General features: G+C 46.1%; 1 protein-coding gene across 1 annotated transcript in view; it reads right to left on the bottom strand.

Moving 5' to 3' along the window:
• Positions 1-1,166: 1,166 nt before the first annotated feature.
• The window catches only part of LOC141073832 (butyrophilin subfamily 1 member A1-like), a 79,097-nt gene continuing 60,215 nt past the window's right edge, over positions 1,167-20,048 (bottom strand). Inside the window, exons 6-8 of the mRNA XM_073561298.1 lie at positions 10,410-10,430; positions 9,556-9,582; positions 1,167-2,653 (exon numbers count right to left, since the gene is read on the bottom strand). Coding sequence (XP_073417399.1) covers positions 2,010-2,653; positions 9,556-9,582; positions 10,410-10,430 — 692 coding nt within the window. The 3' untranslated portion in view covers positions 1,167-2,009. The remainder of the gene's footprint in view (positions 2,654-9,555; positions 9,583-10,409; positions 10,431-20,048) is intronic.

The following is a 20,048-nucleotide window of genomic DNA, read 5'->3' on the forward strand; positions in this document are numbered from 1 at the left end:
TCGTGGATATGTATGATGGGTATATGGGCACGGGCATATGGGATGGAGGATAATTATAATTTGCTATAACTAACCACAGTTAGTTATTATGCCCGGGCAGGCCGGGCTCTTCAGCTAGTATACTATAAATAGCGGGCTCAGGAACTGAGCCTGCACCATAAAATGCAATATGTAACACAGCCAGTGTCTGCAGCAACCAGAGCTTGCTCTAATCACTGTAGTTTAGCAATTTATATGCCCCTGTCCATCTCTGACAGCCATTTAAAAGTCATTTAAATCACTAATTTATTGCCAGTGCACATGTGCCAGCTCTCAAATACTAAGTGTGACTCGCAGTAAACCTAGGTTACCATGTTGTAACTACCATTTTGGTCCTCCCATAAAGCCAAGCCACAGGCTGAGCTTCACAAGAGAACTGCAATTTTTCTATACACTGTAATACTGTGCTCTAAAAGTATAAAGTAAAAGTGGGACTTAAACAAAGAAAGTAAAGAAAATAGTTTCTAAAAATATAAAAAAATGAAAAACATATAAAGACTCGAATTACCCTACTTTTCCCACATTCAAAATAAAGAAGTAAAAAATAAACATATTTAATGTGGCTGTGGCTGTGTCCATAAAAGTCCAGTTTATGTTAAAAAGAGAAAAATGTAAAATGTCGAAATTGTATTTTTGCCAAAAAATGCAATCAAAATGTCATACATATCCAAAATTGTATCAATAAAAATGGCAGCTTCCTCCGTTAAAAACAGGTTCTCACACAGCGCCACCAACTGCAAGCAATATGGGTCTTGGACAGTGGCGACAAAAACAGATATTTTTTTACAATTTTCTAAATTCTTTTTCATCACTTAAATGAAAAAAAAAACAATACAAGTTTGGTATCGCCGTTATCACACTGATCTGGTGAATAATATCACCAGGTCAAATATACAGAACAATAACTGTTGTAAAAAAAAAAATAAAAAATATTTGCAGTTTCACCACATTTGGATTGCTTTTACTCGTTTTTCAATACACCAAATGGTGAAATTAAAACCTACAAGTCGTTCTGCAAAAAACAAGCCCTCATATGGCTATCTAAATAAGAAAAGTTGACTTGAAAATCGCTGGTCAGGAAGGGAATTAAATAAATTCCTTCTGTTTGCTTTCAGTGAATAGAAACATTAATCTTTATTTATTTATTTTACTCACTTATATTCCACAGCGCTTTACAAAGATTATTGGAACTGTCCCCACTGGGGCTCACAATCTAAATTCCCTATCAGTATGTCTTTGGAGTGTGGGAGGAAACCGGAGAACCCAGAGAAAACTCTTGCAAAGATGGGGAGAACATACAAACTCCTTCCAGATGTTTTCCTTGGTGACATTTGAACCCAGGACCACAGCGCTGCAATGCTTACCACTGAGCCACCATGCTGCCCAATCTTTACATCCATGGACTGAAATTTAAAGAAAAGGTAAGGTAATATTACATAATGTTTAGTGTTACTGTCAGTCTGCTGAACCTACTGACCAGCCCTGGTGGAAGGAGTCCAGGGAATAATGTAGGGGATGTACCGTAAGTTATAATGGTGACATACATTAAATATATTGCTCCATTTGTTCTGGCACCTTATCTCACTGCTTCCTGTGCATGTTGACGCAGTAGATAAGAGCACTCAATGTGGAGTGAGCACAGATTACTGATGTCATGGTCCGTACTTAGTCCATTTTACCTGGGTAAAAAAAGTTAAAAAAAATGCTTCTAAAACAATTTGCCAACTCTAATTTCTTTTGGTTCCAATCTTTTCCGAGATCCTTTAAATATTAGTTTAGCTATATAAAATGTTCTACAAAATCCAGCGGGATTCATTTGAAGGCATGAGACATCGAAAACAATTGAAGTTGACCTCTCAATTTCTTGACTCAAGAATATCCATACTGAAGCAGTGAAGAATTTGTGGAAATATTCGGAAGGAACCCATGGTTCTTCAGGGCCACCAAGAAGAAGGTTACTGCTATTGACATCAGCCTTCAAGGGGTTCTCCACTAATGGATTTGAGACCAGTACTAACTAACCTAAAGTCCACGGACTCCCGTTCAACAGTGAGAAATGAGATTCCTGGACCAACATAATAAAATGGTAACACAGGGTGTGGAAATTGTGCTTGGAAAGTATAGAGGGGCTCAAATGTGTCCACATCATAAAATGAAATCCTTCCATTCTCATAGTCTAAAAGTGTCCCAACTCTCTTTAGCCTTTCAGGTTCATGTGTTCCTTGGTCATTAAGTAAACCAGGTATTTGTGGTCTCAGTGTACGAGAACGTAAAATAATAGGCTCTGGAGGGGTGGAAAGAGCATAGTAACCATCCACTGTTCCTCTGATTGCCCATATCCCATTTTCCGGACACTCTCTTTGCCCTCCTGTCCGCCTCACGGTATCAACAGCCACCCCAAGAGACCAAAACTTTCCAGTTTTCTCATGGATTTCTGTCTCCCAGTAATGAGTCCCATGTTGGAAAGAAGTCTGACCAAGGACACAGGGCTCAGTGTCAAACCTTTTGATGTTTTGGGGGACATTTTGAACAGTTTTAATGGTTGAGATGTGACGTCCGTCCGGAGAGACGATGAGACCAGCGTAAGCTGTGAGAGGGTCAAAGAAGATGGATTCTGAAATAAAGTTAGAAAAGTGACATGATAATTAGTGATTAGAAAATAAAAATGTTATTTGCTTCATGCTTCCAATATGTCTCCCCTGACTGATCCTTGTTTCCAAGTTCACTTCTATGAGAGATAAGGAAACAATGCAGATCAGCTGCTTCCTGAGCCCACCTCCCGATGTTGGCACTTAGATGCTGATATACAGTGGGTACAGAAAGTATTCAGACCCCTTTACATTTTTCACTCTTTGTTTTATTGTAGCCATTTGGTAAATTCAAAATAGTTCATTTTTTTCTCATTAATGTACACTCTGCACCCCATCTTGACGGAAAAAACAAGAATGTAGAAATTTTTCCCAATTTATTAAAAAAGAAAAAAAAACAAAATATCACATGGTCATAAGTATTCAGACCCTTTGCTCAGACACTCATATTTAAGTCACATGCTGTCCATTTCCTTGTGATCTTCCTTGAGATGGTGTTAGCGTGGCTGGTCTGAAGCCGGAATCTCCAGGAGTGGACCCTCTGGGCCATGGCACCAAGGGGCCCTGGGCGAGCTGCCAGGTGGAACCGACCCCTATACAGGGACCGTTAGGAGCAAGCCCAGGGGTTCGAGTACCATGGTACCCTTTACCGAGAGGGGCAGCTCAGGATGGACTGGAGTAGGACTGTGGGACTGAAGTGTAGATGACAGGATAGAGCTGGAACACAGGAGACAGGAGAGGAGTAGGACTGTAGACTGGAACGTGGAGGGACTGAAGTGTAGATGACAGGACAGAGCTGGAACACAGGAGACAGGAATGGAGTAAGACAGTAGACTGGAACGTAGAGGGATGGCTGGAGCAGGAACACAGGAGACAGGATTAGAGGAGGGCAGAAGGACTGGAGCAGGATGGAACTGGAACACCAGAGGCAGGACTGGAGTAGGACGGAAGGACTGGAGCAGGAAGTAACAGGAACACCGGAGGTAGGCCTGGAGTAGGACGGCAGAACTGGAGCAGGATGGAACAGGAACACCGGAGGCAGGACTGGAGTAGGACGGGAGGACTGGAGCAGGATGGAACAGGAACACTGGAGGCAGGACTGGAGTAGGACGGCAGGACTGGAGCAGGATGGAACAGGAACACCGGTGGCAGGACTGGAGTAGGACGGAAGGACAGGAGCAGGATGGAACAGGAACACCGGAGGCAGGACTGGAGTAGGACGGAAGGACTGGAGCAGGATGGAACACCGCAGGCAGGACTGGAGAAGGATGGAGGGAGCACCGGAGGCAAGACTGCGGAATACAGCAGGGAACACGGATAGCAGGACTGAGAGGCTGCTGCTGGGAGCAGACGAGAATGGGACTGCAGGACTGCAGAGAGCACACGATGAAGCGAGGCCCAGTGTGCTAGGAAACACAACGATCAGGCGCCTCCCTCAGGGGGAAGTGGCCTGAAATGCCCCTGTCTGGTCTGCCATTGGTCAGGGAGGTGCCTCCGGGTCAGGGCATAGCTGGAGCAGAAGAAGCAGGAGGGAGGCGCGGCCGCGGCCTATGGCGCATGCGCATTGTATGCATAGACGCCGCTGGCCGCGAGCCTGTCAGAGGTGACCTCCGTGGATGTCGGGCGGCGGGGGGCTGCGGCGTGGGAGTGGTGGCCGGGTGAGGATGCAGAGTCGGTGTGACAGATGGTTCTACTCCTTCATTGGAGTCCAGCTGTGTTTAATTAAACTGATAGGACTTAATTTGGAAAGGCACACACCTGTCTATATAAGACCTCACAGCTCATAGTGCATGTAAGATCAAATGAGAATCATGAGATCAAAGGAACTGGCCAAGGAGCTAAGAGACAGAATTGTGGCAAGGCACAGATCTGGCCAAGGTTACAAAATAATTTCTGCAGTACTCAAGATTCTGAAGATCGCAGTGGCCTCCATAATCCTTAAATGGAAGAAGTTTGGGACCACCAGAAGTCTTCCTAGACCCGGCCTTCCAGCCAAACTGAGCAATCATGGGAGAAGAGCCTTCGTGAGAGAGTTAAAGAAGAACCCCAAGATCACTGTGGCTGAGCTCCAGAGATGTAGTAGGGAGATGGGAGAAAGTGCCACAAAGTCAACTATCACTGCAGCCCTCCACCAATAGGGCCTAAATGGTAGAGTGGCCCAACGGAAGCCTCTCCTCAGTGCAAGACATATGAAATCCCCATACAGTTTGCTAAAAACACATGAAGGACTCCCAGACTATGAGAAATAAGATTCTCTGGTCTGATGAGACGAAGATAGATCTTTTTGGTGATAATTCTAAGCGGTATGTGTGGAGAAAGCCAGGCACTGCTCACCTGCCCAATACAACCCCAACAGTGAAACATGGTGGTGGCAGCATCATGTTATGGGGGTGTTTTTCAGCTGCTGGGACAGGACGACTGGTTGCAATTGAAGGAAACATGAATGCAGCCAAGTACCGAGATATCCTGGATGAAATCCTCACCTTCCAACAAGACAATGACCCAAAGCGCTCAGCTAAAACAACAAAGAAGTGCCTTCGGAACCACACTGTGACCATTCTTGACTGGCTCAGCCAGAGTCCTGACCTAAACCCAATTGAGCATCTCTGGAGAGACCTGAAAATGGCTATCCACCAACTTTCACCATCCAACCTGATGGAACTGGAGAGGATCTGCAAGGAAGAATGGCAGAGGATCCCCAAATCCAGGTGTGAAAAACTTGTTGCATCATTCCCAAGAAGATTCATGGCTGTACTAGCTCAAAAGGGTGCTTCTACTCAATACTGAGAAGAGGGTCTGAATACTTATGACTATGTGAGATTTCAGCTTTTATTTTTTAATAAATTTGCAAAAATGTCTACATTTCTGTTGTTTTCAGTCAAGATGGGGTGCAGAGTGTACATTAATGAGAAAAAAATGAACTTTTTTGAATTTACCAAATGGCTGCAATGAAACAAAGAGTGAAAAATTTAAAGGGGTCTGAATACTTTCCGTACCCACTGTACCTGTGCCAGGTATGAATGACTGAGATAGTGTAGGGATAAGGCTGGGTTGATGAAGATGTTGTGGCAAAGAGGGGATTGTTATGATGTTGTTTGTGGTTTTATGTACTGATTTTGATATGTGAATATTTATATGTGTGATAAAAAGGGTTTTATCATATTCCATTGGCCAGCGTGTGTTCGATTCTCCTATAAGCTTTGCCTAAGGCCATCCCTATGAATGTGGGAGGTCTGTCCACTAGGGGAACCACACCAGAGCCTTCAGCCAGTTATATAGCTTGGACTAAACTAGGTATTAGATAGTTAATAGAGTTGGGATTAGCCCACAGTTGGGGAGGTGTTAGGCCAGTTATTCTAGAAAAGATTTTTCCAGGTGAGTGGGAGTTAGAGTCTAGGACTCAGTACAATTACAAGTTCAGAGTGGAGTCCAGTCAGTGAGGAGAGTGGAGTGGAAAGTAAAGCTGGACAAGACAGTGTAGCAGGTGCAAGAAGAGGCAGAGCTGAACTGGCGCTGTCTGTTCAGGTTTCCACACAACATGAGGACACATTCTAAGATTTGTCTGGATGCCGGGACAGTCTTGGGTTTGAGGTCCTGAAGGGGTACTGAGATCCTTATCCCTGTTCACCTTGTGAGGAAGATGTCGGCCGGGTAAAGGAGAAAAGAAAAGATGGTGGCCCTCAGGGAAGCTGTTAAGCAAGAAGGAGAGTCCCTAGGCCTGGCTAGGACAGTTGGGATAGGAACAAGTCGTACAGAAAGGAGACGAAGGCTGGCAGGCCAGGAAACAAAGGAAACATCATTACAATGGGATTATGTCTTATTCTGTATGCTGCAGCCGTGTATAACCGAATTCCATAGTTAAGCTGAACCTGTTAACCCTGACCCAAGGTCTCCTGTCTTGTCTGAAGCTACAACCAGACCCGATCCCATGGACGGGGAGGTAGAAGGTATTCCTGAAGGCACAGTGAGTACAGCACAAACTCCACAGCACAACATCCTACACCTGACAGACTCTTGTTTAGAAGAGGGGTTTCAGTGCTCAGTTCCAGCCCACAGCATGCCGGCCCTGTCCCTCCCTTCAAAAGGAAAAAACATTTAGGGAATGTTCACTCTGGGCATTTTTGCTGTGTTTTTTTACTGCGTTTTTAATGCTGATTTTCAGCTGCTTTTTACAGTACCAGCAAAGCCTATGAGATTTCAGAAATCTCATGCACACACATTGTTTTTTTTGTCAACAGGATTTTGTGCTTTTTTGGACATAAAGCATGTCACTTCTTTCAGCATTTTTGCAGCGTTTTTCACCCATTGGCTTGAATGGGTGTTGAATAAACGCTGAAAAAATGCAGCAAAAATGTAGGTGTCATTATTTGCAGTGTTTTTTCTGCAGAAAAATCATGGACTGTAACAACCCTGCTGGCATCACTACATGGCCTCCCATCCCCCGCACACCAACTTACAGCTTCAAGCCATGCTGTGAATTCTGTCTGCTGCCAGCCCTGTGTTCTGTGCCTCTGCTCTCCTGCATGCTTCCTGGCTATGTGTGTATAGGGGGGCGGCACCAGAACTCTCTGGTTCTTATGCAGTCAGGGTGCACCTGGCTAATGGGTCACTGACTAATTACCTAGAGCCCTGGACTATTTAACCCTGCCCCATCCACTGGAACATTGCCTGTGCAATGTCTCAACTCAGTTAAGCTCCTTGCTGCTGAGGAAGCCAGGCCCTGTTCTGTGTATCTCCTTCTCTGGAGAAATACTCCTAGCCTTGCTTAGTATTCTTTGCCCTCCAGGAGGCTGTATTTCCTGTTCCCTGTACCTTGTCTTGTACTGTCTCCTTGTCTTTGGCTTCCTTCCCTGCTGTGTATTTCCTTGAGTCCTCCCTGTCTGAGCCTCTGCACCCTTGCAGCTCTGTCTGAGCCTCTGCACCCTTGCAGCTCTGTCTCAGCCTCTGCACCATTGCAGCCCTGTCTCAGCCTCTGCACCATTGCAGCTCTGTCTGAGCCGCTGCACCCTTGCAGCTCTGCCTGCTCCGCTCCTGCTGCTGCAGAACCTCTTGCTGCAGCTTATATCCACAGACCTTGTGGTTCAGCTTTGCTCTGCAGCTGCAGAACCTCTTGCTGCAGCTTATCTCCACAGACCTTGTGGTTCAGCTTTGCTCTGCTGCTGCAGAACCTCTTGCTGCAGCTTCTCTCCACACACCTTGTGGTTCAGCTTTGCTCCGCTCCTGCTGCCGCTGCAGAACCTCTTGCTGCAGCTTCTCTCCGCAGACCTTGCGGCTCCGCCTACTCTGCACTCCTGCGGCTCTGCCTACTCCGCACTCCTGCGGCTCCACACCCCTGCCTGTATCCATACCTGCACCTCCTGTGTGAACAGGTCAAACCTGTTCCTTCATATTCCACTCTTTCCTTCCTGTATTCATACCTGCACCTCCTGTGTGAGCAGGTCCAAACCTGTTCCTTCATATCCCACTCCTTCCTGCCTGTATCTGTACCTGCACCTCCTGTGTGAACAGGTCCAAACCTGTTCCTTCATATTCCACTCCTTCCTGCCTGTATCAGTACTGGTACCTGCTGTGTGAACAGGTCTCTACCTGTTTCTTCATATACCACTCCTGCCTGCCCTGTGTCTTAAGCTGTGCCAGCCTGCTCTGTCTCATCTGTACCAGCCTGCCCTGTGTCTCCAAGCCGTGCCTGCTTGCCCTGTGTCTCAGCCATACCTGCTTGCCCTGTGCCTCAGCCTGCCTGTCAGTCACACCTGTCCAAGTGACTTGTCCCCGAGTGGGATCAGCAGCCACAGCCAGACACCACCCTGGAGTGGCACCCGGCAATTACCTGCCGCACAAGCCTGACCTCACCATCAGAGGCTCCAGCGAAGACCGAGGTAGCTGTCGTAGTCACGCCCCTTCCAGAGTAGTTTGGTTTGTGGCACAGTGGGGCAACAACCCCTCGGCTCGCGCCAATCAGCCAAGGCGCGAGCGTGACCTGGACATTAGCATGGACAAAGATACACACCAAAACCGCACCAAAAAACACACCAAAAACGCAAATAAACCTGTGTTTTTGCCGCAGCTTCTTTCCTGCTAAGAAATCAGGTTTTGCTGCAAAGAAAAACAGCAGCAAAAACGCGCAGTGTGAACATACCCTTATGGTTCCCTTGTTCTCAAGATAGCTGTCAACTTGTTTGGATGAGTCTACCTAATCCTCCGTACACAATCATACTCGGTTTGTCCAAGTGTGCATGTGTTCTCAATAAAGGACCCTGCTCCTGTGGCCATATCGCTGGTCTTTGGCACCAGACTTGAGCCCTGTGATCCTCCTCCTACTCCCTGGCATCCCCAGTGCCTCTTCTGATTTGCAGAATCAGCCGAACATCTTTATTCCATGTATGGCGAACATAGGATGCTGCATCAGCTTACTAATCAAAAGATTCCAACTGGTAGAAGATTTGTAGGGCTCTAATCCAACGCCACTGGTCACTGAACCAGGGTCCTGAAAGTAATTTTGCTCAATTCTAGTTATCAAATGGAAAGGGGAGGAAACACAAGAGAGTCTGGAAATAAAGTTCTTGACCCAAATCTCTACACCTCAAGGGAGAGTCTGGAGGCTGCCATATACATTACAAGGTTGGCTAATCCTGTCAAGATCAGCAAGTTGGGCCAAGATTGAACTAATGGGGCCTTTAGGGCCACCAGGGAAACAGTTGTAAAGATCAAATCTCCATCTAAACAGACCATATGAAGTTGTAACATGGACAGAGAATCTGTCGCATCGGAGAATCCTCCTATACTATGGTGGGCCAGTCCCCGTTGGGTGATCCTATAACTGGGTAACTGAGTAGCTTTCCGGGCCAGTGAAGGTTATGCAGATTACTAAAGGAAAAAATAATGTATATTAGAAGAAAAACAGAGAAAAGGATTATAGACATTCTCCTACCTTTCTTGGTGGATACTTTTCTCCATTCTAAAAATAAAACATGAAGATAAGGATTGAATTAGGATCATTATTGCCGAGTCTGCCCTACACACTGACTAATGGCTCATTTATGACATTGTACTCTCACATTGCGTAGGATCCTTGAGGTGTAACGTGATCAATATATCGACAAGGTCACATTGGAGGTAAACAATTTGTGGGAATAATTAATCATAACGCAGCTCGCAAAGAACTGGTGACATCACCGCAGCATAAGCGGCAACCGCCCTAGAGATCTCAAGAGGATTTTATTGGTCAATGTCGTACTCTAGGTTCCAGGACAGCTTCATATTAGATAATCCAAAAATAATCGAGGCTGCAAAATGTACAATAGTTTGCGTCTCATCAATGTTCTGCTACCTTTATGGTGAACAACCCCTTTAAATGATAAGTATACTTTATCTATAAACAGTGAAACAACTCTGTTAAGAGCCTTGATTAAAAATCTACAGTTTGGTGTCTACAGCTCCTGTGGTGAACTATGTGGGTTCATGGCTACAGACTACAAAAGTTGTCATGGGTTACTCCACACCCTTTTTTTCCTCCTCTTTTTACTCTGCAGACAAATAAGTGACTGAAGCATCAGACTACACAGTTTTGTTTGCAGTCTGTAACCATGGAGACAAATTAGTCTGCATAGGAGCTGTAGGCACAAATGTTAGGGTTAATGGTAAATTATTTTATTTTTTTATCATTTTAGATAGATACATAATAGTTGCAAAAATGTACACATCTTTCTATTTTATATTTTGCGATTGGAACTGATGAGGAGCTGTGTGGAGGGGACCTGAAAAAAAAAGAGCAGGGACACTCACCAACTTCCCACTTGAGTTGCTCTGTTAATATAACAAAGGAAAAATATCTCAGATTAACAATGTATGGTACAAGGAGAACATGAAGCTTTCAGGAGAGTAAGGGTGACCCGTGTCGGCCATGCCCTGTTCCAATGATGCTCGTAATTTCTTTCACTATTGTTACTCTGTCCACTAATATGTGCACACTGCCACCGATCACTTGAAGATATCGTGATGTGTTCTGCTTCTTATATATTAGCTAATAGTCAATAAAGGGGTCCCCTAATAAGGACCCTCAGCCATTCACCAGAGCACAGAGCAATTCTGGAGGACCCGGCACATCCCTGCATTACAAGGACAACCTATTGATAGTCTAATGCCTTATTTCACCTGTGGAGATGCTGTAGGGAACATTCACATTTCCTTATCACCAAGATGCAAGTGAGATTGTGCAAAGGAAACTGTCCACATAAAGGCAATGGCTTCTTCCATCTTCCCCAACAAGAATCTCTGATGTCGTCACTTATGACCCTAATTATGGTTTAAATATAATAATTATTATCCTTTGGGTGGTATAGTCAATATAGACAAAGCCAGAAAAAAAGGAATCTGAAACTCATATACAAGACAGGACATTATAAAGAAACTCTTCCCAAGTAGCTACCGGGGATCTGACTTAAAGGGGATCTCCATTCTGGTCAACAATCATCTACATGTCCTAAGGACAACTCTGAAGGACTTGACACAAAATAATCAACTTGATCAATATAGCCTTAACCAGAGACAAACCCTTTAAGATTGGAGCCATCACGGTGATCCGACCAGACATTTGCTTAGCACGGCCACTACAGGGAACATTTAGTATTGCATGAATTGGTGTCCATTGACGGCTCGAGTCTGCCAGATGGGATGATGCTCTTGTAAAAGTTGGAACCACCCTCTATGATGGAGAAGTTTTGTCTTCATGGGGTCATCTCTTAAAAGGGTTCCCCGTAGGAAAAACTCACCCACCTGGCAATTAAAGACCTCCCCCTTTATTAAGCATGAGACACCAACCAAAAAGAGGCTCAACACAGCTATGTAAGTCATACTCATCTACATTTATCATTGTGGCATGAGCTTCATTCTACGAAGAGGTTCTCCAGGTCGAGTCAAGGAATTACAGTAATGTAATGTATGTACACAGTGACTGCACCAGCAGAATAGTGAGTGCAGCTCTGGAGTATAACACAGGATGTAACTCAGGATCAGTAATGTAATGTACACTCACTGGCCACTTTATTAGGTACACCTGTCCAACTGTGTGTTAAGACTTAATTTCTAATCAGCCAATCACATGGCGGCAACTCAGTGCATTTAGGCATGTAGACATGGTCAAGACAATCTCCTGCAGTTCAAACCGAGCATCAGTATGGGGAAGAAAGGTGATTTGAGTGCCTTTGAACGTGGCATGATTGTTGGTGCCAGAAGGGCTGGTCTGAGTATTTCAGAAACTGCTGATCTACTGGGATTTTCACGCACAACCATCTCTAGGGTTTACAGAGAATGGTCCGAAAAAGAAAAAAAATCCAGTGAGCGGCAGTTCTGTGGCCGGAAATGCCTTGTTGATGCCAGAGGTCAGAGGAGAATGGGCATACTGGTTCGAGCTGATAGAAAGGCAACAGTGACTCAAATTGCCACCCGTTACAACCAAGGTAGGCAGAAGAGCATCTCTGAACGCACAGTGCATCGAACTTTGAGGCAGATGGGCTACAGCAGCAGAAGACCACACTGGGTACCACTCCTCTCAGCTAAGAACAGGAAACTGAGGCTACAATTTGCACAAGCTCATCGAAATTGGACAGTAGAAGATTGGAAAAACGTTGCCTGGTCTGATGAGTCTCGATTTCTGCTGCGACATTCGGATGGTAGGGTCAGAATTTGGCGTAAACAACATGAAAGCATGGATCCATCCAGCCTTGTATCAACGGTTCAGGCTGGTGGTGGTGGTGTCATGGTGTGGGGAATTTTTTCTTGGCACTCTTTGGGCCCCTTGGTACCAATTGAGCATCGCTGCAACGCCACAGCCTACCTGAGTATTGTTGCTGACCATGTCCATCCCTTTATGACCACAATGTACCCAACATCTGATGGCTACTTTCAGCAGGATAATGCGCCATGTCATAAAGCTCGAATCATCTCAGATTGGTTTCTTGACCATGACAATGAGTTCACTGTACTCAAATGGCCTCCTCAGTCACCAGATCTCAATCCAATAGAGCATCTTTGGGATGTGGTGGAACGGGAGATTCGCATCAGGGATGTGCAGCCGACAAATCTGCGCCAACTGTGTGATGCCATCATGTCAATATGGTCCAAAATCTCTGAGGAATGCTTCCAGCACCTTGTTGAATCTCTGCCACGAAGAATTGAGGCAGTTCTGAAGGCAAAAGGGGGTCCAACCCGTTACTAGCATGGTGTACCTAATAAAGTGGCCAGTGAGTGTATGTACACAGTAACTGCACCAGCAGAATAGTGAGTGCAGCTCTGGGGTATAATACAGGATGTAACTCAGGATCAGTAACGTAATGTATGCACACAGTGACTGCACCAGCAAAATAGTGAGTGCAGCTCTGAAGTATAATACAGGAGGTAACTCAGGATCAGTAATGTAATGTACAGTCATGGCCAAAAGTTTAGAGAATGACACAAATATTATATTTTCACATGATCTGCTGCCCTCTGGTTTTTATGTGTGTTTGTCAGATGTTTTTATCACATACAGAAATATAATTGCAATCATATTATGAGTAGCAAAAGGTTATATTGACAGTTAGAATGAGTTAATGCAGCAAGTCAATATTTGCAGTGTTGACCCTTCTTCTTCAGGACCTCAGCAATTCTCCCTGGCATGCTCTCAATCAACTTCTGGATCAAATCCTGACTGATAGCAGTCCATTCTTGCAAAATCAATGCTTTTATTTTGTCTGAATTTGAAGGTTTTTGTTTGTCCACCCGTCTCTTGATGATTGACCACAAGTTCTCAATGGGATTAAGATCTGGGGAGTCTCCAGGCCATGGTCCCAAAATCTCTATGTTTTGTTCCCTGAGCCATTTAGTTATCACCTTTGCTTTATGGCAAGGTGCTCCATCATGTTGAAAAAGGCATTCTTGATCGCCAAACTGCTCTTGGACGGTTGGGAGAAGTTGCTCTTGGAGGACATTCTGGTACCGTTCTTTATTCATGGCTGTGTTTTTAGGCAAGACTGAGAGAGAGCCCATTCCCTTGGCTGAGAAGCAACCCCACACATGAATAGTTTCAGGATGCTTGACAGTTGGCATGAGACAAGACTGGTGGTAGCGCTCACCTGGTCTTCTCCTAATAAGCCGTTTTCCAGATGTCCCAAACAATCGAAAAGGGGATTCATCAGAGAAAATGACTTTACCCCAGTCCTCAGCACTCCACTCCCTGTGCCTCTTGCAGAATATCAGTCTGTCCATGATGTTTTTTCTGGAGAGAAGTGGCTTCTTTGCTGCCCTCCTTGAGACCAGGCCTTGCTCCAAGAGTCTCCTCCTCACAGTGCGTGCAGATGGACTCACACCTGCCTGCTGCATTCCTCAGCAAGCTCTGCACTGCTGGTAGCCCGATCCCGCAGCTGAAACACTTTTAAGAGACGGTCCTGGCGCTTGCTGGTCTTTCTTGGGCGCCCTGGAGCCTTTTTGGCAACAAGGGAACCTCTCTCCTTGAAGTTCTTGATGATGCGATAGATTGTTGACTGAGGTGAAATCTTTCTAGCTGCAATACTCTTCCCTGTTAGGCCATTTTTGTGCAGTGCAATGATGACTGCACGTGTTTCTTTAGAGATAACCATGGTTAACAGAAGAGAAACAATGATGCCAAGCACCAGCCTCCTTTTAAAGTGTCCAGTGGTGTCATTCTTACTTAATCATGACAGATTGATCTCCAGCCCTGTCCTCATCAACACCCACATCTGTGTTAATGGAGCAATCACTGAAACGATGTTAGCTGGTCCTTTTAAGGCAGGGCTGCAATGATGCTGAAATGTGTTTTGGGGGATAAAGTTAATTTTCTAGGCAAATATTGACTTTGCAAGTAATTGCTGTTAAGCTGATCACTCTTTATAACATTCTGGAGTATATGCAAATTGCCATTAGAAAAAATGAAGCAGTAGACTTTGTAAAAATTAATATTTGTGTCATTCTCTAAACTTTTGGCCATGACTGTATGTACACAGTGACTGCATCAGCAGGATATTGAGTGCAGCTCTGGGGTATAATACAGGATGTAACTCAGGATCAGTACAGGATCAGTAATGTAAGGTATGCACACAGTTACTGCATCAGCAGAATAGTGAGTGCAGCTCTGGAGTATAATACAGGATGTAACTTAGGATCAGTAATGTAATGTATATACACAGTGATAGCACCAACAGAATAGTGAGTGCAGCTCTGGAGTATAATACAGGATGTAACTCAGGATCAGTAGAGGGTCAGTAATGTAACATATGAACACAGTGAATGCACCAGCAGAATAGTGAGTGCAGCTCTGGATCAGTAATGTAATGTATTGTGAGGCAGTGACCGGTGACATATGCAAGGGTCGCTATGTGTTCCCCCCCAGGATGTGCACAGAGGTGTATTGAGGCCGTGGGAGTGCATTACAGTCACAGGCATAGCTGTAATTGCAATTCAAAATAAAAGTATTTTTTGGTCTTAGGCAAGCTTTTTGTCCAAGGCAGATTTAAGAAAACCTGCTCTGGGCTTTTGTTTTTGAAACCGACTATAAGATGGTAGTGGGGCAGTCCGTTTTCTTCCTGGCCGGGTTTTCCATGTGGCCTACAGCCACAGGTTCCTTTTAAAAATCCCTGAAGCAGAGGGTTGGGAGTGTCAGTTTGTTTTTGCAAGTGTGCAGAGCTGAAGGCTCTGCAGAGAGCTCCACCTGTGTGAGGCAACACAGGGGCAAGCAGAGCCAAAGGGTCTGGCACCTCTCAGCGTACATGGCGGTAAAGTCGCCATGGCAACCAGTCTCGGATGTGGTTTGGTTTGTTTCCTAGCTGCGATCCAGAGGATATTGTGTGCTGTTTATTTCTGTGAGTTGGACATTAAATACGTTTTGGTTTGAACTTTGCTGAGTCACTGCCTCATCACTGAACAGTGTGAATACCGCTGCACTACAGTATGTACACAGTGACTGCACCAGCAGAATAGTGATTGCAGCTCTGGGGTATAATACAGGATCAATAATGTAATGTATGTACACAGTGACTGCACCAGCAGAATAGTGAGTGCAGCTCTGTTCAGCTGTTGCTCATTCTGGTAATTGTGGGTGTGGTCGTTATGATCCTGTTGTGTGCTCCTGAGCTCCAGTGAACCAACACCTCTCCACCCGGGGACCTGCTCTCTTCTACCAAGGGAGCGAGTGGGTTTTTCTGTGATGAGCAATGGAGACAATTCCTAGGCTTGTTTCCCGGACCTGGCCGGTGGGGAGCAGGAGAAACCAGCAACCGGCCTGCACATCAGAGGACACGGGGGTGAGACGCTCCACCAGGAGTCACAGCAAAGTGGCTCCTACTCCCCCTGGGTCTGCAGAGACCCAGAGAAGCCGCAAGGCTTCCAACACGGAGGAGAAGCCTGCTAGCAGCGTGCAAGATGGCGGTCCTTCCAGAGGAAAACGGAGTTCTCATGGAGGTGAGACTGACCTCACTGAAGAAGGTTGAAAGTTGCAGAGACCCAAGGAATCTGTGTCCACCTATGGCTCCCAGATCATGAGCCACCTCTGTGAGTATGAAGAGGCGAGGAAAACCATCAGGAGGCTTCGGGAGGAGCTGCACTGCACAAGCACCAAAGCTGCAGGTTCCTCCAAACCCAGGAAGACCCAAATCCAGGCAGAGGTAAAGAGACTTAAACTTGAAATTAATGAGCTGGAGATGAGGAAAGCTTTTATTAGAGAAAAAAGAGGACCATGTAAAGAAACTGCTCAGTGAAGACAGATTCAGAGATATGGCTGATAACAGAGAGCAAAGGCAGATGGGGCTGCAGCCTGAGAGCCAGGTGGATGATGATGATCATGACCAGTAGAAACCCCCACCTGGCATCCTGCAAAGTAACCGCAGGCCACGTGCAGCGAGCTCCCTGCAAGACAGGCGAAATTGGCATCTGGTCGCAGTTCTGCTGGTTCTGGGGATGAAAGGCTGTCCTTTTTACCGCACTGGTGGAATGCCGACGGGTTATTGAGTTAGAAATTGGAGATGCCTGATCTTATATGTCCTCATGAAGGGAGAAGAGCTCCAGCTCATTAACATCTATGGTCCCCAATCTACAGTAAGTGGGACCGGAAGTGTCTCTTTATGAGGATCAAGCCCTACCTTTTTGAAAGTCGGCAGGTTGTCTTTGGAGGGGACTTCAATACTGTCACGAGGCCCTGAGATAGAGGAGGTTCCAGAGACAAGCTGACTTGATGATAGCATCTCCCTTATTAGTATAGCTATTGAGGCTCGCCTGGTGGATGTCCACATTCGGGACACCCAGACAACGAGTGGTTCACCTATCATAGAGGTAACTGTAGGTCCAGAATAGATAGCTTCCTCCTTTAAGTAAAACCTATCTCTTCAGCGGTGTCTTGTTGAGGTGGAGCTCTCCGACCACTGTTTAATTTTGTTTTCTCTGAATGTTACAGAGACCCTCTGGATGGGAAGAGTCTTTTGGAGGCTCAATTTGAATCTCTTGGAAGAAGTGGAGATAAGACAGTCCTTTGAGGATTTTCTTCAGAGCCAGGTATCCTTACTGGATCTTTGTAGTAGTAAGTCAGAGTTGTGGGAGATGTTCAAGAAAAGAGTGGCGAGATTCTTCGGCTAGCTCTCGAGCCTCAAGAGTCTGAGCAGGTACCACCTGTATCAGGGTCTGAGGAGGAAACTCAAGCATCTTGTCTCAACTGGAGGTAGCCACGAGGAGATCACCAGAGTGAAATCTTTGCTTATGAGGTGTCAGTACGATAGACATGCATCTTTGGTTTTTGAGAGGGATTAAGGGAAGTACCGCTCGCCCAACCCTTACAGAAACTGCAAGATGTCAGTGAATAGTAAAGTGGTTACAGGACTGGTTGACACTGCGGGGTCCCTAAGGCGATCCAGATCAGGGATCCTGGAGGTTGTCAGATCCTTCTACTCGCACCTCTTGGGGAAGAGGGATCTTAATTGGGATGAGATGCCGGCTTTCCTGGCTGAAACTGTCCCCGATCCAGGGGTAGACCCCTCTCTTGACATTTTGACAGAGATGACCAGCGAAGAGGAAGTTAAGTTGGCGCTTGAAGGGCTTGCCCCCCAAAAAATTGCCCGATCCAGATGGCTTAACATCTGAGTTCTATAAGACCTTTAAGGACGCTTTGGTTTCCCTGTTGACTGAGGTATTCAAAGAGTGTTTTTCCTCGGGCACTCTGACAAAGTCAATGAGGAGGTCTGCCCTGATCATCTTGTGAAAGGGTAACCACCCATCTTGCATTGAGAATTGGTGTCCCATAGCGCTTCTCAATGCAGACAGGAAGGTTCTGGCAAAGGTGCTGTTTAATCAGCTGGTGAAATTTGCACCCCAACTCCTTTCGGAGGGCCAGCATTGCTCTGTTGCAGGCCGTAGCACATTTAGTGCTGTGCTCTGTGCCCAAGAGGCAGTGGAGCAGGGTAACGCTGTTCACTGGAAGGGATACATGCTGTCACTGGACCAGGCAAAAGCGTTTGATCGGGTTAATCATGAGTACCTCTGATTTGTCCTTCTGAGATACTGTATGGCCTGCGGGGGGGGTTTGTTGATTTGCTTAAGACCTTGTACGGTGGGGAAGAGAGTTTCCCGCTTGTGAATGGTTGGATTGGCAGCTCTTTTGAAGTTGGATCTGGTGTTCGCCAGGGTTGTCCCTTAAGCCCGCTGCTGTACGTGTTTGCGATTGACCCACTGCTTAGGAAGGTGGAGCGTGGACGCAATCCCATGGCCGGGATCGGGATGGACCGGGCAGCACCAAAAGCCACTCTGAAGGTGGTGGCGTATGCCGATGATGTCACTGTTTTTGTTTCCTCTCACGAGGAGGCAGGGTGGCTGATGTCAGAGGTAGATCGCTATTCGGAGGCATCCGGGTCTGAGATCAACCGCGATAAGTGTGAGAGTCTCTGGCTGGGAGGAGGAGATCCTGGTTTTGATCTCCCGGACACCATTCTCTGCAAAAGTCCTTGGCATCGAATTTGGCCAGGGGAATTACCCCAAACAATATTTGGACAACAGGCTAGAGATCGCCACTCAGAAGGTGAACCAATGGAAGGGTTGGTCTTTGACCCTAAGGGAAAGGGTAAACGTGATCAAAACTTACCTGCTCCCTTTACTGACTTATCTGGGCAGTGTGTGCATCTTGCCGCAGTCTCTCTGGATTTGGATCTACAGTTTGTTCTTCCAACTGTTATGGGGGAATAGATTGAACCTGGTCAAGAGGGAGGTTACTTACCGTACGAGACTAGGAGGGTTGGGTATGGTCAGCTTTTTGAAAAAGAACACAGGTCTAGTGCTTGAAACGCGTCGCTCTGACATTCATGTGAACTCTGTCAACTTTGTTTTTACACAATAAATTATCGATCTTTTGTAAGCTGGGAATTTCTCCCTTTTTTTCTCTTGATTGAACACACACTGGACTACGTGTTCCCGTGCTCCCACACACCACAAGCTGCAACATGTGAGCTGATTGAATCTTTTCTTTTTCCTGGGTATGGTCAACCCTGTGGTATTCCTTGTGGATACCTTCAATAAGATCAGTATTGCAAACCTCTGGAAAGAAAGGGCTCATCCGTGGGAATTCTCCTGTAGGGGATGGTTTCAGCCTTTCTTCCAGGAATGGGAGACAGGAGGGCAAATGAAGGATCTTCTCACACCGCATGGACATCTTCCGGCTTACGCTACATTGGTTCTGAAGGTAATTCGACGGTGGAGTCCGGGAATGTGGAAGATCAGGATCAAGGATTGCCCAAGTCGGTATCTTGGGGTGGGTTTGCATCTTCTGAATTCTATCAGGATCCCCTCAAGGTTTTGGGACTTGACTTGGTGCTGCTTCCATGGGAAACTGTGTGTAAGGGACAATCTGAAGTGTAGGAGCTCTGAGGACAGAAACTGTCATCAGGAGCATTGTGGTACTGTGGCGCCCCTGAGGCTCAGTCGCCACAGAGGTACTGCACCTCCTCCTGAGGTGTGGTGCCCCACCATCCAGGTAAGGTGGAGACTCCTGAACACACTCCAACACCTGCACCCCACACCACAAAGTAGTGTACCAAAGCACCTTCGGCGACTTCCTGCTTGGAGTGTAGCAAAGCACCCATTGGTGGCTCCCTGCTTGGAACACGAAACGTGCTGGGTGGTGGGTGGAGCTTAGTTTACATTAAAGAGAGCGGGAAGAGTTTAGGACAGTAGTCAGTTGGTCAGTTGTTCAGTGGAGAGAGAAGATCCCCAGAGACAGGGATAGATGGATGGAAGTGCTGCAGCAGATCCCAGTGACCTGGGTCTGCTGGCACGGGAAAGGAAGAGAGAGCGACATAGACTAAAAGACTGATTTTCCATAGAAAGAAAGATTAGTACGGAACATGAGGAGTAAAAGAGAACAGAGGACACGGGTTAGAAGAGAACCCTTCCTAGAAG

This window comes from Dendrobates tinctorius, unplaced genomic scaffold, assembly GCF_039654945.1.
Source record: "Dendrobates tinctorius isolate UK_male_01 unplaced genomic scaffold, ASM3965494v1 ptg000315l, whole genome shotgun sequence".
NCBI lineage: Eukaryota > Metazoa > Chordata > Amphibia > Anura > Dendrobatidae > Dendrobates > Dendrobates tinctorius.